The sequence below is a fragment of the Lethenteron reissneri genome, chromosome 40, assembly GCF_015708825.2.
Source record: "Lethenteron reissneri isolate LAM-NWPU_2019-01 chromosome 40, ASM1570882v1, whole genome shotgun sequence".
Taxonomy (NCBI): Eukaryota; Metazoa; Chordata; class Hyperoartia; order Petromyzontiformes; family Petromyzontidae; genus Lethenteron; species Lethenteron reissneri.
The window spans coordinates 2340327-2363601 of NC_083818.1; the positions used below are offsets into that span (position 1 = coordinate 2340327).

At 57.2% G+C, this 23275-nt stretch overlaps 1 protein-coding gene across 6 annotated transcripts in view; it reads left to right on the forward strand.

The window, feature by feature from the left end:
* The first annotated feature begins 498 nt into the window (after positions 1–498).
* Positions 499–23275, forward strand: part of HSPG2 (heparan sulfate proteoglycan 2) — a 119904-nt gene continuing 97127 nt past the window's right edge. For 5 of the 6 annotated variants that reach the window (XM_061568129.1, XM_061568127.1, XM_061568130.1 and 2 more), the window contains exons 1-12: positions 499–551; positions 992–1152; positions 9976–10014; positions 12993–13121; positions 14839–15177; positions 16093–16212; positions 16785–16916; positions 17274–17418; positions 18880–19031; positions 20203–20355; positions 22089–22252; positions 22819–23001. In XM_061568129.1, the coding sequence (XP_061424113.1) occupies positions 1011–1152; positions 9976–10014; positions 12993–13121; positions 14839–15177; positions 16093–16212; positions 16785–16916; positions 17274–17418; positions 18880–19031; positions 20203–20355; positions 22089–22252; positions 22819–23001 (1698 nt within the window). In that variant the 5' untranslated portion in view covers positions 499–551; positions 992–1010. The remainder of the gene's footprint in view (positions 552–991; positions 1153–9975; positions 10015–12992; positions 13122–14838; positions 15178–16092; positions 16213–16784; positions 16917–17273; positions 17419–18879; positions 19032–20202; positions 20356–22088; positions 22253–22818; positions 23002–23275) is intronic. The other variant, XM_061568128.1, reaches the window with a different exon arrangement.

Sequence of the window (23275 nt, forward strand, 5' to 3'; positions counted from 1 at the left end):
CACTCGCGGAAAAATACAGGCACACAGATGCTTTTGGATCATCATCATCGGTAAGCAGCTGTTTATTCAGTCATGTATACTACTACTTATTGTCTAGGAATGTTTTTTTGTATTGGGTTTTAAAGCAGTTTATTTCAATTAATGATTTTTTTTGTTTAGTTGCCATAGAGTACGGTACTTATTTCCACTTGTGATGTTGTCTATTTGTGGTTTCCGTGTAGCTAACCCCATTACTTTGGTAAGTGCTTAAGTTTCGAATATCGCGGTTGTGGAACGTAGCCACCCGCGGATATATTCACGGCTTCCCCTGTACAACTTTGCGGCGATTACTAGTAAGACCCCCCCCCCACTCCATTTCCACCGTCCGTCCCGTTCTTCATCCCCACTGGCACGGAGGCTTCGCGTGGCCCCCCTCGTGTCGGACATCGGCTTTGTGTTAACGCTGCCGCTTCCGCGTGACCCTTGACCCCCCACCCCACCTCTCCTCCTCAGCTGGAGTCCGAGTTTGCGAACGTCGACGGGGAGCAAATCGTGACGGTCGTGCTCATCCGGTAACGACGCACGCGCACGGCAACAATCCACGCAACCGCACACACGTACACAAAGACAAAAGTTCTCCCCCCCGGCGTAGCCCGTGCAGGCCGTCGGGGCAAGTGCCGTCAGCAAGCCGGCACGGCGCCACTAGTGGGTTGGTAGTGGCCGGCCACCACGCACGGCCCAGTCCTGGTGCTGTTTACACACGCGCGTGCGTGCGTGCGTGCGCGGGCACGTACACACACACGGCGCCAGGCACTCAACTAAGGCTGAGTCGACGTAGGGGAGGGCCCAGGAGCGGTTCAGATACCGGCTAGCGGCAATGGAACTCCCGTAGCGCGGTGGCGCTAACCGTCGCGCCACCGCTCCCCACAGCGCACGCGCGCTGTTTTCCGCGTGTTGGCGTCGCTCACTCGAGCGGTTCCCCCCCCCCCCCTCTCTGCCGCCCCTCTCCCAGGCTGGTGTTTGGTCACGTGATGGTGGACGTGGACGTGCAGTCGGAGGGCAACGCGGACGAGGCGCAGGTGGCGGCCGTGCTGTGGCGCGCCGTGCGCACCGGCGACATCGCCAATTACCGCGTCTCCACGCAGGGCTACAGCTTCCGGCGCATCGGTCACGGTACGGCACACGCGGCTCGCTCGCCATGGCACGCTCACCAACCATGGCACATTTCACCCTCACCATGGCACACTTACCACGGTGCACTTACCATGGCAGATGAGATGATGGAGTCTCCTTGTCGATAATGCTGTCGTTGCGTGTGTGATCGTCACTGCGTGTGTGATCGTCACTGTGTGTGTGATCGTCACTGTGTGTGTGATCATCACTGTGTGTGTGATCATCACTGTGTGTGATCATCACTGTGTGTGTGATCGTCACTGTATGTGATCATCACTGTGTGTGATCGTCACTGTGTGTGTGATCGTCACTGTGTGTGTGATCATCACTGTGTGTGATCGTCACTGTGTGTGTGATCGTCACTGTGTGTGATCGTCACTGTGTGTGATCGTCACTGTGTGTGATCATCACTGTGTGTGTGACCGTCACTGTGTGTGTGATCGTCACTGTGTGTGTGACCGTCACTGTGTGTGATCGTCACACTGTGTGTGTGATCGTCACTGTGTGTGATCGTCACTGTGTGCGTGATCGTCACTGTGTGTGATCGTCACTGTGTGTGATCGTCACTGTGTGTGATCATCACTGTGTGTGTGACCGTCACTGTGTGTGTGATCGTCACTGTGTGTGTGACCGTCACTGTGTGTGTGATCGTCACTGTGTGTGATCGTCACTGTGTGCGTGATCGTCACTGTGTGTGATCGTCACTGTGTGTGTGATCGTCACTGTGTGTGTGATCGTCACTGTGTGTGATCGTCACTGTGTGTGTGACCGTCACTGTGTGTGATCATCACTGTGTGTGTGATCGTCACTGTATGTGATCATCACTGTGTGTGATCGTCACTGTGTGTGTGATCGTCACTGTGTGTGTGATCATCACTGTGTGTGATCATCACTGTGTGTGTGATCGTCACTGTGTGTGATCGTCACTGTGTGTGATCATCACTGTGTGTGTGACCGTCACTGTGTGTGTGATCGTCACTGTGTGTGTGACCGTCACTGTGTGTGTGATCGTCACTGTGTGTGATCGTCACTGTGTGTGTGATCGTCACTGTGTGTGTGATCGTCACTGTGTGTGTGATCGTCACTGTGTGTGTGATCGTCACTGTGTGTGTGACCGTCACTGTGTGTGTGACCGTCACTGTGTGTGTGATCGTCACTGTGTGTGTGACCGTCACTCTGTGTGATCGTCACTGTGTGTGATCGTCACTGCGTGTGACCGTCACTGTGTGTGTGATCGTCACTGTGTGTGTGACCGTCACTGTGTGTGTGATCGTCACTGTGTGTGTGACCGTCACTGCGTGTGTGATCGTCACTGCGTGTGTGACCGTCACTGCGTGTGTGACCGTCACTGCGTGTGTGATCGTCACTGTGTGTGTGATCGTCACTGTGTGTGTGACCGTCACTGCGTGTGTGATCGTCACTGTGTGTGTGATCGTCACTGTGTGTGTGACCGTCACTGCGTGTGTGACCGTCACTGCGTGTGTGATCGTCACTGCGTGTGTGACCGTCACTGCGTGTGTGATCGTCACTGTGTGTGATCGTCACTGTGTGTGACCGTCACTGTGTGTGTGATCGTCACTGCGTGTGTGACCGTCACTGTGTGTGTGATCGTCACTGTGTGTGTGACCGTCACTGCGTGTGTGACCGTCACTGTGTGTGTGACCGTCACTGCGTGTGTGATCGTCACTGTGTGTGTGATCGTCACTGTGTGTGTGATCGTCACTGTGTGTGTGATCGCCACTGTGTGTGATCATCACTGTGTGTGTGATCGTCACTGTGTGTGATCGTCACTGTGTGTGTGATGGTCACTGTGTGTGATCGTCACTGTGTGTGTGATCGTCACTGTGTGTGATCGTCACTGTGTGTGTGATGGTCACTGTGTGTGTGATCGTCACTGTGTGTGATCATCACTGTGTGTGTGATCGTCACTGTGTGTGTGATCGTCACTGTGTGTGTGATCGTCACTGTGTGTGATCGTCACTGTGTGTGACCGTCACTGTGTGTGATCGTCACTGTGTGTGATCGTCACTGTGTGTGTGATCGTCACTGTGTGTGTGATCGTCACTGTGTGTGTGATCGTCACTGTGTGTGATCGTCACTGTGTGTGTGATCGTCACTGTGTGTGATCGTCACTGTGTGTGTGATCGTCACTGTGTGTGTGATCGTCACTGTGTGTGTGATCGTCACTGTGTGTGTGATCGTCACTGTGTGTGATGGTCACTGCGTGTGTGATCGTCACTGTGTGTGATCGTCACTGTGTGTGATCGTCACTGTGTGTGTCATCGTCACTGTGTGTGATGGTCACTGCGTGTGTGATCGTCACTGTGTGTGATCGTCACTGCGTGTGACCGTCACTGTGTGTGTGATCGTCACTGTGTGTGTGACCGTCACTGTGTGTGTGATCGTCACTGTGTGTGTGACCGTCACTGTGTGTGTGATCGTCACTGTGTGTGTGACCGTCACTGCGTGTGTGATCGTCACTGTGTGTGTGACCGTCACTGTGTGTGTGATCGTCACTGTGTGTGTGACCGTCACTGTGTGTGTGATCGTCACTGTGTGTGTGATCGTCACTGTGTGTGTGACCGTCACTGTGTGTGTGACCGTCACTGTGTGTGTGACCGTCACTGTGTGTGTGACCGTCACTGTGTGTGTGACCGTCACTGTGTGTGTGACCGTCACTGCGTGTGTGACCGTCACTGCGTGTGTGATCGTCACTGCGTGTGTGATCGTCACTGCGTGTGTGACCGTCACTGCGTGTGTGATCGTCACTGCGTGTGTGACCGTCACTGTGTGTGTGATCGTCACTGTGTGTGTGACCGTCACTGCGTGTGTGACCGTCACTGCGTGTGTGATCGTCACTGTGTGTGTGACCGTCACTGTGTGTGTGATCGTCACTGTGTGTGTGACCGTCACTGTGTGTGTGACCGTCACTGTGTGTGTGACCGTCACTGCGTGTGTGATCGTCACTGCGTGTGTGACCGTCACTGTGTGTGTGACCGTCACTGTGTGTGTGATCGTCACTGTGTGTGTGATGGTCACTGTGTGTGATCGTCACTGTGTGTGTGATCGTCACTGTGTGTGTGATCGCCACTGTGTGTGATCATCACTGTGTGTGTGATCGTCACTGTGTGTGATCGTCACTGTGTGTGTGATGGTCACTGTGTGTGATCGTCACTGTGTGTGTGATCGTCACTGTGTGTGATCGTCACTGTGTGTGTGATGGTCACTGTGTGTGTGATCGTCACTGTGTGTGATCATCACTGTGTGTGTGATCGTCACTGTGTGTGTGATCGTCACTGTGTGTGTGATCGTCACTGTGTGTGATCGTCACTGTGTGTGACCGTCACTGTGTGTGATCGTCACTGTGTGTGATCGTCACTGTGTGTGTGATCGTCACTGTGTGTGATCGTCACTGTGTGTGTGATCGTCACTGTGTGTGATCGTCACTGTGTGTGTGATCGTCACTGTGTGTGTGATCGTCACTGTGTGTGATCGTCACTGTGTGTGTGATCGTCACTGTGTGTGATGGTCACTGCGTGTGTGATCGTCACTGTGTGTGATCGTCACTGTGTGTGTCATCGTCACTGTGTGTGATGGTCACTGCGTGCGTGATCGTCACTGTGTGTGTGATCGTCACTGTGTGTGATCGTCACTGTGTGTGTGATCGTCACTGTGTGTGATCGTCACTGTGTGTGATCATCACTGTGTGTGATGGTCACTGCGTGCGTGATCGTCACTGTGTGTGATCATCACTGTGTGTGTGATCGTCACTGTATGTGATCATCACTGTGTGTGATCGTCACTGTGTGTGTGATCGTCACTGTGTGTGTGATCATCACTGTGTGTGATCATCACTGTGTGTGTGATCGTCACTGTGTGTGATCGTCACTGTGTGTGATCATCACTGTGTGTGTGACCGTCACTGTGTGTGTGATCGTCACTGTGTGTGTGACCGTCACTGTGTGTGTGATCGTCACTGTGTGTGATCGTCACTGTGTGTGTGATCGTCACTGTGTGTGTGATCGTCACTGTGTGTGTGATCGTCACTGTGTGTGTGATCGTCACTGTGTGTGTGACCGTCACTGTGTGTGTGACCGTCACTGTGTGTGTGATCGTCACTGTGTGTGTGACCGTCACTCTGTGTGATCGTCACTGTGTGTGATCGTCACTGCGTGTGACCGTCACTGTGTGTGTGATCGTCACTGTGTGTGTGACCGTCACTGTGTGTGTGATCGTCACTGTGTGTGTGACCGTCACTGCGTGTGTGATCGTCACTGCGTGTGTGACCGTCACTGCGTGTGTGACCGTCACTGCGTGTGTGATCGTCACTGTGTGTGTGATCGTCACTGTGTGTGTGACCGTCACTGTGTGTGTGACCGTCACTGTGTGTGTGACCGTCACTGTGTGTGTGACCGTCACTGTGTGTGTGACCGTCACTGCGTGTGTGACCGTCACTGCGTGTGTGATCGTCACTGCGTGTGTGACCGTCACTGCGTGTGTGATCGTCACTGCGTGTGTGACCGTCACTGTGTGTGTGATCGTCACTGTGTGTGTGATCGTCACTGTGTGTGTGACCGTCACTGTGTGTGTGATCGTCACTGCGTGTGTGACCGTCACTGTGTGTGTGATCGTCACTGCGTGTGTGACCGTCACTGCGTGTGTGACCGTCACTGTGTGTGTGACCGTCACTGCGTGTGTGATCGTCACTGTGTGTGTGATCGTCACTGTGTGTGTGATCGTCACTGTGTGTGTGATCGCCACTGTGTGTGATCATCACTGTGTGTGTGATCGTCACTGTGTGTGATCGTCACTGTGTGTGTGATGGTCACTGTGTGTGATCGTCACTGTGTGTGTGATCGTCACTGTGTGTGATCGTCACTGTGTGTGTGATGGTCACTGTGTGTGTGATCGTCACTGTGTGTGATCATCACTGTGTGTGTGATCGTCACTGTGTGTGTGATCGTCACTGTGTGTGTGATCGTCACTGTGTGTGATCGTCACTGTGTGTGACCGTCACTGTGTGTGATCGTCACTGTGTGTGATCGTCACTGTGTGTGTGATCGTCACTGTGTGTGTGATCGTCACTGTGTGTGTGATCGTCACTGTGTGTGATCGTCACTGTGTGTGTGATCGTCACTGTGTGTGATCGTCACTGTGTGTGTGATCGTCACTGTGTGTGTGATCGTCACTGTGTGTGTGATCGTCACTGTGTGTGATCGTCACTGTGTGTGTGATCGTCACTGTGTGTGTGATCGTCACTGTGTGTGATGGTCACTGCGTGTGTGATCGTCACTGTGTGTGATCGTCACTGTGTGTGATCGTCACTGTGTGTGTCATCGTCACTGTGTGTGATGGTCACTGCGTGTGTGATCGTCACTGTGTGTGATCGTCACTGCGTGTGACCGTCACTGTGTGTGTGATCGTCACTGTGTGTGTGACCGTCACTGTGTGTGTGATCGTCACTGTGTGTGTGACCGTCACTGTGTGTGTGATCGTCACTGTGTGTGTGACCGTCACTGCGTGTGTGATCGTCACTGTGTGTGTGACCGTCACTGTGTGTGTGATCGTCACTGTGTGTGTGACCGTCACTGTGTGTGTGATCGTCACTGTGTGTGTGATCGTCACTGTGTGTGTGACCGTCACTGTGTGTGTGACCGTCACTGTGTGTGTGACCGTCACTGTGTGTGTGACCGTCACTGTGTGTGTGACCGTCACTGTGTGTGTGACCGTCACTGCGTGTGTGACCGTCACTGCGTGTGTGATCGTCACTGCGTGTGTGATCGTCACTGCGTGTGTGACCGTCACTGCGTGTGTGATCGTCACTGCGTGTGTGACCGTCACTGTGTGTGTGATCGTCACTGTGTGTGTGACCGTCACTGCGTGTGTGACCGTCACTGTGTGTGTGACCGTCACTGCGTGTGTGATCGTCACTGTGTGTGTGATCGTCACTGTGTGTGTGATCGTCACTGTGTGTGTGATCGCCACTGTGTGTGATCATCACTGTGTGTGTGATCGTCACTGTGTGTGATCGTCACTGTGTGTGTGATGGTCACTGTGTGTGATCGTCACTGTGTGTGTGATCGTCACTGTGTGTGATCGTCACTGTGTGTGTGATGGTCACTGTGTGTGTGATCGTCACTGTGTGTGATCATCACTGTGTGTGTGATCGTCACTGTGTGTGTGATCGTCACTGTGTGTGTGATCGTCACTGTGTGTGATCGTCACTGTGTGTGACCGTCACTGTGTGTGATCGTCACTGTGTGTGATCGTCACTGTGTGTGTGATCGTCACTGTGTGTGTGATCGTCACTGTGTGTGTGATCGTCACTGTGTGTGATCGTCACTGTGTGTGTGATCGTCACTGTGTGTGATCGTCACTGTGTGTGTGATCGTCACTGTGTGTGTGATCGTCACTGTGTGTGTGATCGTCACTGTGTGTGATCGTCACTGTGTGTGTGATCGTCACTGTGTGTGTGATCGTCACTGTGTGTGATGGTCACTGCGTGTGTGATCGTCACTGTGTGTGATCGTCACTGTGTGTGATCGTCACTGTGTGTGTCATCGTCACTGTGTGTGATGGTCACTGCGTGTGTGATCGTCACTGTGTGTGATCGTCACTGCGTGTGACCGTCACTGTGTGTGTGATCGTCACTGTGTGTGTGACCGTCACTGTGTGTGTGATCGTCACTGTGTGTGTGACCGTCACTGTGTGTGTGATCGTCACTGTGTGTGTGACCGTCACTGCGTGTGTGATCGTCACTGTGTGTGTGACCGTCACTGTGTGTGTGATCGTCACTGTGTGTGTGACCGTCACTGTGTGTGTGATCGTCACTGTGTGTGTGATCGTCACTGTGTGTGTGACCGTCACTGTGTGTGTGACCGTCACTGTGTGTGTGACCGTCACTGTGTGTGTGACCGTCACTGTGTGTGTGACCGTCACTGTGTGTGTGACCGTCACTGCGTGTGTGACCGTCACTGCGTGTGTGATCGTCACTGCGTGTGTGATCGTCACTGCGTGTGTGACCGTCACTGCGTGTGTGATCGTCACTGCGTGTGTGACCGTCACTGTGTGTGTGATCGTCACTGTGTGTGTGACCGTCACTGCGTGTGTGACCGTCACTGCGTGTGTGATCGTCACTGTGTGTGTGACCGTCACTGTGTGTGTGATCGTCACTGTGTGTGTGACCGTCACTGTGTGTGTGACCGTCACTGTGTGTGTGACCGTCACTGCGTGTGTGATCGTCACTGCGTGTGTGACCGTCACTGTGTGTGTGACCGTCACTGTGTGTGTGATCGTCACTGTGTGTGTGATGGTCACTGTGTGTGATCGTCACTGTGTGTGTGATCGTCACTGTGTGTGTGATCGCCACTGTGTGTGATCATCACTGTGTGTGTGATCGTCACTGTGTGTGATCGTCACTGTGTGTGTGATGGTCACTGTGTGTGATCGTCACTGTGTGTGTGATCGTCACTGTGTGTGATCGTCACTGTGTGTGTGATGGTCACTGTGTGTGTGATCGTCACTGTGTGTGATCATCACTGTGTGTGTGATCGTCACTGTGTGTGTGATCGTCACTGTGTGTGTGATCGTCACTGTGTGTGATCGTCACTGTGTGTGACCGTCACTGTGTGTGATCGTCACTGTGTGTGATCGTCACTGTGTGTGTGATCGTCACTGTGTGTGATCGTCACTGTGTGTGTGATCGTCACTGTGTGTGATCGTCACTGTGTGTGTGATCGTCACTGTGTGTGTGATCGTCACTGTGTGTGATCGTCACTGTGTGTGTGATCGTCACTGTGTGTGATGGTCACTGCGTGTGTGATCGTCACTGTGTGTGATCGTCACTGTGTGTGTCATCGTCACTGTGTGTGATGGTCACTGCGTGCGTGATCGTCACTGTGTGTGTGATCGTCACTGTGTGTGATCGTCACTGTGTGTGTGATCGTCACTGTGTGTGATCGTCACTGTGTGTGATCATCACTGTGTGTGATGGTCACTGCGTGCGTGATCGTCACTGTGTGTGATCATCACTGTGTGTGTGATCGTCACTGTGTGTGATCGTCACTGTGTGTGATCATCACTGTGTGTGATGGTCACTGCGTGCGTGATCGTCACTGTGTGTGATCATCACTGTGTGTGTGATCGTCACTGTGTGTGATCATCACTGTGTGTGTGATCGTCACTGTGTGTGATCGTCACTGCGTGTGTGATCGTCACTGTGTGTGATGGTCACTGCGTGCGTGATCGTCACTGTGTGTGATCGTCACTGTGTGTGTGATCGTCACTGTGTGTGTGATCGTCACTGTGTGTGATCGTCACTGTGTGTGTGATCGTCACTGTGTGTGTGATCGTCACTGTGTGTGTGATCGTCACTGCGTGTGTGATCGTGACTGCGTGTGTGATCGTCACTGTGTGTGTGATCGTCACTGTGTGTGTGATGGTCACTGTGTGTGTGATCGTCACTGTGTGTGTGATCGTCACTGTGTGTGTGATCGTCACTGTGTGTGTGATCGTCACTGCGTGTGACCGTCACTGTGTGTGTGATCGTCACTGTGTGTGTGATCGTCACTGTGTGTGTGATTGTCACTGTGTGTGTGATCGTCACTGCGTGTGACCGTCACTGTGTGTGTGATCGTCACTGTGTGTGTGATTGTCACTGTGTGTGTGATCGTCACTGTGTGTGTGATCGTCACTGTGTGTGACCGTCACTGTGTGTGTGATCGTCACTGTGTGTGTGATTGTCACTGTGTGTGTGATCGTCACTGTGTGTGACCTTCACTGTGTGTGTGATCGTCACTGCGTGTGTGCGGTGCGCGTGTGAAGACGACGAGCCGACCCTGCCTCCTTCCGACACCCCGTGGAGTAAGTGCGCGCCGCTGTGCGCGCCGCTGTGCGTAGCGGCGTGTGCGCTCGTGTGCCGTGGTCTGTGGTGGCCCGCTGGCGTGCTAACTGCGTGCGCTGCTCACGTCCCCTCGCCCCCGTGGGTTTCGTGTGCCGTCGCCTCCTCCCTGGCAATGTTCCCGCACGCGCGAGGTCTCTACCCTCTCCGTCCTCCTCCTCCGCCTGCTGCCGTGCTGGGCCTCAGCACAGCGGAGGGATTTGAGGCAAGGTGGCGGCCGTCCATCTGAGCGCTCTTCTTCTCACGCACGGTGGCAAAGATGTTCACGAGCTGGACGCCAATGTGGAGGTCCTCCTGAAGAAGTGTGTTGCTGTGCGGTCCACCGTTTGGGTTTTCACGGCCACAGATCTTCTCCGGCATTTTCTCAGGAGCCCCATTTGTGCGAGGTGGCCGTTGAAAATGGCCCACGTGTACGGGCGAGCGCTTATCCAGGCTCGAAGATCCTGCCGAGCCTCTCGAGATCTCACCCGAGATCGGGGGCACCTTCACGGGCGGTTTGCCCGTAGGCTGCTCCTGCTGCTGCTTGATTCGTCGGATCATCTTCTTCTAAAGGACTCCAAAGTCGAGGAAATTAATGTGAAGGCTCTCCGTGGCCTAGCCCCGCGGTATCTGCAGGAGCTGATCCGTGTTCACTCACTAACGAGGTCCCCGCGACCTTCGCACAGCCTCCTTCAGTGGACTCCGAGGCTCTGTTCCTGGAGCGATCGCCGTGGCTTTTGCCGCCGTGCAGCTCCCAGACGATGGAATAACGCTTTTGCCTTTCCCGATTAAGGGATTCGGAGTCGGAGTGAAGTCTGCCTTGGAATCTCTCACCTCTGTAAACTGGCCCTCACCCTGCCACCGAGTTCTGGCCATCGACCCGGCAGGTCCTGTTTGTTTCCTGGCGACGGAATATCGCTTTTGCTTTTCCTGTCTAACGACAATCGGAGTCGTTCGATATCGTCAGATCTGTCTTGAAATCTCTCACCTCTGTAAACAGGCGTGACCCCCGTTGCCGAGTTCCGGCCGTTTGCCCAGCAGGATCTGTTTATTTCCCGGCTCTCCCTACGCGGCACGCATTGGCAGAAACCCACGGATGAAATGCGCCTACACGGAACGTAGATTTACGATTATTCAGGGGAAGATACGCTGCGGATCCAGCTGTGCAAATTCATCCGACGGGGGGCCTTGAATCGGCGCCTTCTCCGAGGGCAGCCCGGTGGTATTTGGTACGTGGGTGGCATGCCAGGGCCCCCGGGCGCTGGCTGGGCGCCGTGTTTGTCCCTCGTGGTAGCCTGCTAAAGGCTGTCCGACGAGTGGAAGGGGGAGGGTAAATCTTCGTGTGTACAGTTCACGTGCTAGCAAAGTGCGCGTGTGTGCATGTGTCTGGGAGGAGCCGGTGGTGCAGAGGTTAGCGCGCTGCGCTACGAACCCGGCCACCCGAGTTTGATTCCCGCTCATGGCCAACACCGGTGACGATTATCTGCACCACTCCTGAATCTTGCCTAGGTGGACTCAGCGGCAAATGAGCACCTGGTGCAGTGTGAACATCGCCACTGTGGAGATGAAGGCGGCTGGGTGTGGTGCTGGCCACCCACCCCATTGTGTGCAGTGCTGGCCTTCATGGGTGCTGCTCGCAAACAACACTTGCCCCAGCAGCCTGTTAAAGGCTATCCAGAGGATTTTTGTCATTGTGGCTGAGAGAGAGAGAGATTAGAGAGGGCCATTCCCAAGTTGACTCAGCGTGAAATGAGTACCCGGTGCGGTGTATTAACATCGCCAGTAGGAAGACAAAGGCGGCCGGACGTGGTGCTGTTCACCCACCCCCTGATGTGCCATGCCGGCCTTCATAGGTGCTCACTGACAGCGATTGCCCCAACAGTCTGTTAAGGCTACACGGGGGATCTTTGTCTTTGTCTGTGTGTGTAGTTGGTGTGTGGGGGTCGCCGAGTGGTTAGCGCGCTGCGCGACGAACCCGGCGACCCGAGTTCGATTCCCGCTCACGGCCAGAAGCAGTGACGATGATCTGAACCAGTCCGAGGCCTCCCTTTAAGTCGACTCAGCCATAAATGAGTAACACCGCTGCGGTGTGTAAAGCAGCAGCGCTCACACGAGCACCGGGAGCGGTTGCGTTAGCATCGCCACCATGCCGGCCTTCGTAGGTGCTCGCTAAAGGACTTGCCCCAATGGCCTGTTACGGCTGGGGATGTGTCTGCTTGAACAGTGCTGTATGTGTTCATGCATGCATGCGTGTGTGTGTGTGTTGATGCATGCTTGCTTGTGTTAGTAAAGCCTAATACGATCATCTGTGTGCGCATGCATGCACGTGTGTGTACCTCGGGGAGCGGTGGCGCAGTGGTTAGCGCACTGCACTGCGAAACCCGCAAACCGTGTTGGGTTCCCACTCATGGCCAACATGGGTGGCGAACATTTGAACCGGTGCCTGGGCTTCCCCTAGATCGACTCAGCCTTAAACACCGATGCAGTGTGTAAAACAGCAGCACTGGGGAGATCGAGGCTGCTGGGCATGATGCTGGCCACACCGCCCCAACATAGGCACGCCGTTCCGGCCTTCATAGGTGCTGCTCACTAACAGCACTTGCCCTAGTAGTCCGGCAAAGGCTATACGGCGAGGGTGGAAATATTTGTCTTTGTATGTACACGTATTAATAAAGTACGCGCGTGTGCCTGTGTGTACGTGCGTACGTGTGTGTGTGTGCGTACGTGTGTACACTTGTGCGCGTGTTCGTTTTGTGTGTGCATGCGTGTGCGTGCGCGTGTGTACGTGCGTGTGCGTGTGTACGTGCGTGTGCATGTGCGTGTGTACGTGCGTGTGCGTGTGTACGTGCGTGTGCATGTGCGTGTGTACGTGCGTGTGCGTGCGCGTGTGTACGTGCGTGTGCATGTGCGTGTGTACGTGCGTGTGCGTGTGCGTGTGTACGTGCGTGTGCATGTGTTGCAGCGCCCACGGAGGCCCCGCGTGCGTGTGGGCCGGAGGAGTTTGCGTGCGGCTCGGGTGAGTGCATCCCCCTGGACTACGCGTGCGACCGCCGCATGGACTGCGAGGACGACTCGGACGAGAGCAACTGTGGTGCGTAGTCACTCACTCGCCCGCCCACGTGTCTCCCTGTGTGTCTGTGTGCCCACGTGTCTCCCTGTGTGTCTGTGTGTCCACGTGTCTCCCTGTGTGTCCGTGTGCCCACGTGTCTCCCTGTGTGTCTGTGTGCCCACGTGTCCCCGTGTGTCTCCCTGTGTGTCGGTGTGCCCACGTGTCTCCCTGTGTGTCTGTGTGCCCACGTGTCCCCGTGTGTCTCCCTGTGTGTCTGTGTGCCCACGTGTCTCCCTGTGTGTCTCCGTGTGTCTCCCTGTGTGTCTCCCTGTGTGTCTGTGTGCCCACGTGTCTCCCTGTGTGTCTGTGTGCCCCTATCTGTCCCAGTGTGCCCACGTCTGTCCCTGTGTATCCCTGTGTCTGCGTGTGTGTGTCTTTGTTTTGTCTGTGTGTTGTTGTGTGGGTGTCTGTGTCTGCGTTTGTGTGTGTCTTTGTTTTGTCTATGTGTTGTTGTGTGGATGTCTGTGTCTGCGTTTGTGTGTGTCTTTGTTTTGCCTGTGTGTTGTTCTGTGTATCTCTGTGTCTGCGTGTGTCTTGGTTTTGTCTGTGTCTCTGTGCGCCCCTGTGCACGTGCCCCTGTGCACCCCTCGCTGTGGATGTACCTTGTACGTGACCCCGTGTCTAACCGAGACCACGTGTCTCGCTGTCTCTTACTCTGCCTGCCGCCATCCCGGACGCAGCGCCACGGTAAGAGTCCCGATCACCGCCACGCGGACACTGACGGCGCACCGCACGGAGCAGCACGCTTCCTGGAGTCTCCGGGAAGGAGGGGTGGGCAGGGGGGTGAATGATGGCGCCCCCCCCCCCGCCCCCCAATAATCAATATTTATTGATTGATATTTACTGGAGAAAATAAATACACTGATTGTTTGTATGAATGTCGGGCCCTGTTTGATGATAAGTTTGACATTTCAGGACAGTCACCCCCCCCCCATCGCCCCCCTTTACTCCCCCCCCCCCCCACCCCCAAAATCTCACGTCGTGATAAATATATTCCGGGCTGTGCAGAGCGGCCCAGATCGTGCCTCAGGGTGCCGTGGTGGCGAGATGTTAACTACCTCGCCTGGTATACAGGAGTAGATCCTGACCCTGGAGTTTGCACGTTCGCATGGACCTAACTCCGGGTCTACCGTTTTTTCGCTACACGTTTAGAATCATCATGAGTTTAGAATAGTTGCCTACTATAAATGTCCACATGATGATGATGAGCCACTTCGTTGAGCTACGATTTGTGGCCAGGTCGCTTCTGACAAAGAGCTGCACAGTTCAGTTGGCCCTTACCTAGTAAAGAAACGAATAGTTCCGTAGTTTTATTTACGCTCCCGCCAACCCGACGGCTCGCTCCAGATTCCCGAACCTCTCTCGGCACCCGCTCACGAGTCGATCCGACATTCTGGCGAGCCGGCTGACGGTGCGTCAAGTCCAGAGTTTTGTTTGCGAAGCACCGACGCTGCACCCGGCAGGAGGCCGTCCATCTCTATTAGTTTGACGTGGCGGAGTGGAGGGATACGCGTGTGGCAAGGAGGCGAACCGTCCGCTTCGCCAACTCATCGCGCTCCCATCGAGCCATTGCGGATTCCGCCGAGTCGTGCGGATTCCGCGCGAGCCCCTTTCCGCATCTTGCCGAGCCGTCGTCCAGACCCCCCCCCCCCCCCGCCGAGTCGTTCATGGCCGCCGTCTCTCCCCCCCCCCACCGCAGCCATCACGGCGGAGCCCACCCCACCTCCCGCCGTCGTGCTGCCCCCGGCTGTTGTACCCAGCCGTCCCGAGCGCCCTCCTAGCCGGCCCGTCGTCACGCCTCCTCCGCCTCCGCCGCCGTCGCCGCAATCATCGCCGACGCCGCCGCCGCCGCCGCCGCTGACGCCTCCGCCGCCGCGCCCCCAGGTCCCCCACACCGCAGCGCCCGTGCCGCCCCCCCCGGCCGCTCGCCCGTGCCGCGTCGAGGAGGCGGTTTGCGGCAACGGGCAGTGCGTTCCGCGGGACTACCTGTGCGACGGGGAGAAGGACTGCACCGACGGGAGCGACGAGATGGCCTGCGGTGAGGGCGACGGCCAAATGTCCCCCCCCCTCCCGTGCCCGTCGTGCGGCCTGCGCGAGGCTGTTGGGGCAAGGTTAGCGAGCGGCACCTTCGAAGGCCGGCGCGGCGCGCCAACGAGGCGGTGGTGTGGCAGGAAAAAAAACTCCGCCACGGCCGCCGCCGCCTCCCCAGTTCTGATGTTTACACAACGCCGCATGTCGGTATGCAGTTAAGGCCAAGTCGACCTAGGGGAGGCCCAGGACCGGTTCAGATGTTCGGCACCGGCGGTGGCCGTGAGCGTGATTGGAACTCGGTAGGCTGTACGCTAACAACTGCAGTTTCCACTCCCCTTAACACAAAGGTCCCCGTGTAGCCTTAACAGACTGTTGGGGGCAAGTGCTGTTAGCGAGCGCCTGTGGAGGCCGCAACGGCACACGAGGGGGTAGTGGCCAGTACCACGCCCGACTGCCTTTGTTTTCCCAGTGTCGATGTTTACTACGCACCGCACCAAGTACTCATATGAGGCTGAGTCGACCTAGGTGAGGCCCAGGACCAGTTTAGATAAACGTCACCGGTAATGGCCATGAGCGGGAATCATAGCGCAGCGTAGCGCTAACCGCTACACGAACGCTAACGCACAGACACACACACAGACACACAGACACACAAATACAGACACACACGTACAGACACGCACGTACAGACACACACATACAGACACACACATACAGACACACACATACAGACACACACACACAGACACACAGACACACAAATACAGACACACACGTACAGACACGCACGTACAGACACACACATACAGACACACACACAAACACACACATACAGACACACACACACAGACACACACACACACGTGTGCACAGACGCTCTCGCGTTGCTTACGTGCTCACAAGCCGCGTGCGTTGCCCTCAGCCACCGCCTCCCCGTGCGAACCCAACGAGTTCCGGTGCCGGAACGGACGCTGCGCGCTCAAGCTGTGGCGCTGCGACGGAGACAACGACTGTGGGGACAACTCGGACGAGGACGTCTGCCGTGAGGATCGCACGGGGACACGCCGGGGACACGCGGAGACACGCGGAGACACGCGGGGGACACGCGGGGACACGCGGGGACACACCGGGGACACGCCGGGGACACGCGGGGACACGCCGGGGACACGCGGAGACACGCGGGGACAGGAGGGGGAGACGCCAGGGACACGCCGGGGACACGTGGGGACACGCCAGGGACACGCCGGAGACGCGAGGGGGACGCGAGGGGGACACGCCGGGGACACGTGGGGGACACGCCGGGGACACGTGGGGGACACGCCGGGGACACGTGGGGGACACGCGGGGGACACGTGGGGGACACGCCGGGGACACGTGGGGGATACGCCGGGGACACGCCGGGGACGCGAGGGGGACACGCCGGGGACACGCCGGGGACGCGAGGAGGACCCGCCGGGGACACGCGGGGACACGCGGGGGACACGCGGGGACACGCTGTTACGGACACGCCGGGACTCCCTGGACGATGCGTGGGGACACGCGAGGAGGACGCACGGTCCGTTAAAGGCTACGTGGGGAACTTCTGTGCGTGTGTGTGTGCGTGTGTGTGTGCAGCGACGCGGGGCCCGTACGACCGCTGTGCCCCGGAGCAGTTCTCGTGTGCGTCGCGCGACCAGTGCATCCCGGCGAGCTACCAGTGCGACGAGGAGCGCGACTGCCGCGACGGCTCCGACGAGAACGACTGCCGTGAGTGACGATGCACACACGCGGACACGCGCACGCTTGCGCAAGTGCGCACACAAACGCGCACGTTCACTGGGACGTGACACGCAGGAGTCCACACAGACGCGCACACACACACCCACGCGCACGTTGAAACCTGCACATCGGTAAAATAGCCGCTCTGTTCCAGCGGCCGCACCAACTGCGACCTGCGCAAAGCAAGGGGGCTTTGAGACGCACCCCGTAGCGAGCGTGCGGGAAGCGGTCGCGGGGCGGTTCGCACCCCGCGCCGCGCGGCCGGGCGTGGCCGCCGCTCCCTCGCGACACTCGCCCCGACGGTCCGCCGAAGGCTACGCGGGGGATCTTTGTCTTCGCGCTCAGGTCCCCCGCAGGTGGTGATGCCGCCGGCGGACATGGTGATGGTGTCACGGGGGGACTCGGTGACGCTCACCTGCGAGGCCGTGGGGGTGCCCACGCCACTCATCACCTGGAGGCTCAACTGGGGCCACGTGCCCGCCAGCAGCCGGTACGTGGCGGGGTGCGGTACGCAACGCGGGCGGGTACGATCCGGCCTGGTACGCGTGGCCTGATAAGCGCGACCGGGTACGTGTGGACGGCTAAGTACAGTTGGGTACGAGCGACTCATCATACGGAGATGAGTTTCAAGACTCAAATTTTCGCAATAGGGACAATGTTGTTTGCAGCTAATCTCTGAGCATTGGGATGTTGTTTGGCCAATTCCAGTTAGTTATTAATTTTTAAATAGTATTTTACCAGTTGAGGCCCACTGAGTTATGTAGCGCTTTTTCAGGAGCGACCTGGCCACGAACAACAGCCCAACGAAGGCGGCCTATCGTGTGGAAATGTAGAGCAGCCAAATACTCTAAACGCGTGATGTTGATTCTAAATTATACAGCAGCAGGCGTCAGGGTCGGGATCGAACCCACGACCTCCTGTATACCAGGCGAGGTAGTTAACATCTCACAGCCACCGTGATGATGATGAGAGAGAGAGACACGCAAACTCCAAATATACAGCAGCAGGCGTCAGGGTCGGGATCGAACCCACGACTTCCTGTATACCAGACGAGGTAGTTAACATCTCCTAGCCACCGTGATGACGATGAGAGAGAGAGACACGCAAACTCCAAATATACAGCAGCAGGCGTCAGGGTCGGGATCGAACCCACGACTTCCTGTATACCAGACGAGGTAGTTAACATCTCCTAGCCACCGTGATGATGATGAGAGAGAGAGACGCAAACTCCAAATATACAGCAGCAGGCGTCAGGGTCGGGATCGAACCCACAACCTCCTGTATACCAGGCGAGGTAGTTAACATCTCACCACCGCGGCGCCCCCCACACAGTCAGCCACACTTGATCGCACACAACAACGACCGCCGTTCGCCACTAGGAGGTGACGTCACCACGGTGATTGTACCAGGCCAGGTGCAACTTAAGGCCACGTGAAGTGTCAAAGGCTCACTGCCGGCAGGAGGTTTTGCACGCTCGCACTCCGCAGCAGAACAGCGGGAGAACAACCACACCACACAGGAAGGCGCCCGGGTCGGGATTAAAATCACGACTCCTCGCCGTGACGCACGGAGTATCGCCACCGTGCCACCGTCACCCTGCCGCCCGTGTGAACATGCGCGTGCGTTGCGTGCATGTGCGCGTGCGCGCTTGTGAACGTGCGTGCGTGTGCATGCGTGGCGGGTTTAACGGAACATTCATATTCACGCGATCTAACCCAAAACCACCTCTACTGTGTGGATGCGTGTGTTGCGTACGTGTTCGTGTGTGTGCACGTGTCTACGTGTATGCGTGCGTGGGTGCGCGTGCGCGTCTGTACGTGTGTGGACGCGTGTGCGTGTGTACGCGCGTGTGCACGTGTACGTGTGTTTGTGCGCGTGTGTGCGCGTACCCGTGTGCGTGCACGTGTGGGCATGCGTGCGTACGTGCGCGTGCTTGAATGCGTGCGTGTAGGGTGTCGATGAGCTCGGAGAACGGGCAGGGCGTGCTGGTGCTGCGTGACGTCAAGGACACGGACCAGGGCGCCTACACGTGCGAGGCCATCAACGCCAAGGGCATGATCTTCGGCATCCCCGACGCCGTGCTCGTCATCAAGGGCGACACCGGTGCCTCCTCCTCGCTCCTCACACAACTCCTCCCTCCTCCTCCTCACACCTCCTCCTCCTCATGCCTTCTTGCTCCTCCTCCTCCTTGTGTCGAGATGTGGGAGCCGTGTCTGTGTGTCGAGGTGTGGGAGCCGTGTGTGTGTGTGTCGAGGTGTGGGAGCTGTGTGTGTGTGTCGAGGTGTGGGAGCTGTGTGTGTGTGTGTGTCGAGGTGTGGGAGCCGTGTGTGTGTGTCGAGGTGTGGGAGCTGTGTGTGTGTCGAGGTGTGGGAGCCGTGTGTGTGTGTCGAGGTGTGGGAGCCGTGTGTGTATGTCGAGGTGTGGGAGCTGTGTGTGTGTCGAGGTGTGGGAGCTGTGTGTGTGTGTGTGTCGAGGTGTGGGAGCCGTGTGTGTGTGTCGAGGTGTGGGAGCTGTGTGTGTGTCGAGGTGTGGGAGCCGTGTGTGTGTGTCGAGGTGTGGGAGCCGTGTGTGTGTGTCGAGGTGTGGGAGCTGTGTGTGTGTCGAGGTGTGGGAGCTGTGTATGTGTCGAGGTGTGGGAGCCGTGTGTGTGTGTCGAGGTGTGGGAGCCGTGTATGTGTGTCGAGGTGTGGGAGCCGTGTGTGTGTGTCGAGGTGTGGGAGCTGTGTGTGTGTGTCAAGGTGTGTGTGTCGAGGTGTGGGAGCCGTGTGTGTGTGTCGAGGTGTGGGAGCCGTGTGTGTGTGTCGAGGTGTGGGAGCTGTGTATGTGTCGAGGTGTGGGAGCCGTGTGTGTGTGTCGATGTGTGGGAGCCGTGTGTGTGTTTCAAGGTGTGGGAGCTGTGTGTGTGTCGAGGTGTGGGAGCCGTGTGTGTGTGTCAAGGTGTGGGAGCCGTGTGTGTGTGTCGAGGTGTGGGAGCCGTGTGTGTGTGTCAAGGTGTGGGAGCCGTGTGTGTGTGTCGAGGTGTGGGAGCCGTGTGTGTGTGTCAAGGTGTGGGAGCTGTGTGTGTGTGTCGAGGTGTGGGAGCCGTGTGTGTGTGTCAAGGTGTGGGAGCCGTGTGTGTGTGTAGAGGTGTGGGAGCCATGTGTGTGTGTCAAGGTGTGGGAGCCGTGTGTGTGTGTAGAGGTGTGGGAGCCATGTGTGTGTGTCAAGGTGTGGGAGCCGTGTGTGTGTCGAGGTGTGGGAGCCGTGTGTGTGTGTGTGTGTCCGCGCGCCCCAGGCCCGTGCGGCGAGGGCCAGTACAACTCGGTGGCGAGGGAGCGCGCCGAGTGCCTCCGCTGCTTCTGCTTCGGCGTCACCAACGCCTGCGAGAGCACGCGGCGCCACCGCTCGCAGATCACGCTGCGCTTCACCGAGCCCGACGACCAGAAGGGTGAGAGCGCCGCGTGCGTGCGCGCCGTGCCACCGCCGCGGGCACATACTGCCCACGAAGCTTGGCGGTGTTTGTCTTTGTTTTCGGTGAGTGAGTGGGTGAGTGGGTGAGTGAGTAGGTGAGTGAGTGGGTGAAGTGGGTGGGTGAGTGAGTGAGTGAGTGGGTGAGTGGGTGAGTGAGTAGGTGAGTGAGTGAGTGGGTGAAGTGGGTGGGTGAGTGAGTGAGTGGAGTGAGTGAGTGGGTGAGTGAGTGAGTGGGTGAGTGAGTGGGTGAGTGAGTAGGTGAGTGAGTGAGTGAGTGGGTGAAGTGGGTGGGTGAGTGAGTGAGTGAGTGAGTGGGTGAGTGGGTGAGTGAGTGGGTGAGTGAGTGGGTGAAGTGGGTGGGTGAGTGAGTGGGTGAGTGGGTGAGTGAGTAGGTGAGTGAGTGGGTGAGTGAGTGAGTGGGTGAAGTGGGTGGGTGAGTGAGTGAGTGGGTGAGTGAGTGGGTGAGTGAGTGAGTGGGTGAGTGAGTGGGTGAGTGAGTAGGTGAGTGAGTGGGTGAAGTGGGTGGGTGAGTGAGTGAGTGGAGTGAGTGAGTGGGTGAGTGAGTGAGTGGGTGAGTGAGTGGGTGAGTGAGTAGGTGAGTGAGTGAGTGGGTGAAGTGGGTGGGTGAGTGAGTGAGTGAGTGGGTGAGTGGGTGAGTGAGTGGGTGAGTGAGTGAGTGAGTGAAGTGGGTGGGTGAGTGAGTGGGTGAGTGGGTGAGTGAGTAGGTGAGTGAGTGGGTGAGTGAGTGAGTGAGTGGGTGAAGTGGGTGGGTGAGTGAGTGAGTGGGTGAGTGAGTGGGTGAGTGAGTGAGTGGGTGAGTGAGTGGGTGACTGAGTAGGTGAGTGAGTGGGTGAAGTGGGTGGGTGAGTGAGTGAGTGGGTGAGTGAGTGGGTGAGTGAGTGAGTGGGTGAAGTGGGTGGGTGAGTGAGTTGGTGAGTGAGTGGGTGAAGTTGGTGGGTGAGGGGAGTGAGTGCGTAAGTGAGTGAGTGAGTTGGTGAGTGAGTGGGTGAAGTTGGTGGGTGAGGGGAGTGAGTGGGTGAGTGAGTAGGTGAGTGAGTGAGTGGGTGAAGTGGGTGGGTGAGTGAGTGAGTTGGTGAGTGGGTGAGTGAGTGAGTTGGTGAGTGGGTGAGGGGAGTGAGTGGGTGAGTGGGTGAGGGGAGTGAGTGGGTGAGTGAGTGTGTCATTGGGTTATGGGGAGCGGTGGTGTAGTGGTTATTACGCCGCGCTACGAATCCGGCGACCTAAGTTTGATTCCCACTCACTGCCACCACCAGTAGCGAATATCAGAACCGGTCTTGGGCCTCCCCTAGATCGACTCAGCCTCAAATGAGCACCTGGTGCGGTGTGTAAACATCACCACTAGGGAGACAAAGGCGGTCGGGCGTGGTTTTGGCCACCCACCCCTCCGTGTGCCATGCCAGCCTTCATAGGTGCTCGCTAATAGCACTTGCCCCAACAGTCTGTTCAGGCTATAGGGGGGATCTTTGTCTTTTTGACTGGGTGAGTGAGTAGGTGAGTCAGTAAGTGGGCGAGTGAGAGGGTGATTGAGCGAGCGAGCGAGTGGGTTCACTACTTGCCGACGAGCGCTGCATCCGCCGACCATCTCGGTCAGTCGACCCATAATGCCTGGGGTTTGTCGTAAAGTGCACCTAGCCTGGCACAAGCTAACGCGGGGGCATCCGTTGTTGTTGTCGTCATGCGCCGACGCAGGGGTGAACGTGACGATGCGGAGCTCCATGTCCCAGCCGCTGCTCGCCGCCACGCAGATCATGGTGGACGGAGAGAGCGGCTACTTCCAGCTCGTCGACCTCTCTCGCCACTTCCGCACCGTCGAGTCCTTCTGGGAGCTGCCCGGCCAGTTCCTGGGCAACAAGGTGACCGTCGGAGGGCGACCCACAAGGCCACTCTCCCCCCCCGCCCTCGCCCCGCCCCTCCGCCCTCGCCCCGCCCCCACCCTCGCCCCGCCCCCGCCAATGCCCCGCCCACGCGCGTGGGTATGTGTGTGGACTGGGCGTGGTGCTGGCCACCCACTACATCGTGTGCCGTGCCGGCCTTTATAGGTGCTGCCCGCAAACAGCACTTGCCCCAACAGTCTGTTACAGGCTATACGGGGATTTTTGTTTGTTTGTTTGTTCGGTGGGGAGCGGTATTGTAGTGGTTAGCGCTACGCTGCTCTAAGAACCCAGCGACGTGAGTTCGATTCCTGCTCATGGCCACCAACACCAGTGACTATTATCCGAACCGTTCCTGGGCCTCGCCTGGGTCGACTTGGCCGCAAATGAGTACCTGATGCGGTGTGTAAACATCGCCGCCGGAGAGACAAAGGCGGCCCGGAGTGGTGCTGGCCGCCCACCCCCTCGTGTGCCGCGCCGGCCTTCATAGGCTGCTCGCAGTCTGTTGAAGTCTATACGGTGGATTTTTGTCTTTCGTGCGCATGCAGATTGGCTCGTACGGCGGCTCCCTGCGCTTCAAGATCCGCTACAGCGTGGGGCGCGTGAACCAGCTGAGCGTGCCATCGCGGCCCGACGTGCTTCTCAAGGGGGGCGGCCGCACGCTCGCGTACCGCCCCCGCAGCGCCACACAGACCGGGGCCCACAACGACCTCTCCATCCTCTTCATCGAGGTGCCCCTCGGCCCCCGCGCGATTACGGCAATGATGACGACGTGGGGGGGGCGGGTGGCGGTGGTTTCAGCTGATTGTAAATCCCGATTGAGTTGTGGTTTGTGGTAAATTTTCGAATTTGGACCCTGACGCCGGGGGGCAACTCTTGCGAATGGCGAAGCAGGCGGCGCTTCGTCGTCGTCGTTTTCATAGCAGTAGTAGTAGTTAGCATTGCGCACAGTACATGACCGCAGCATTAACCGGGGCGGCCGCCGCTGGATTCGAACCGTGAACC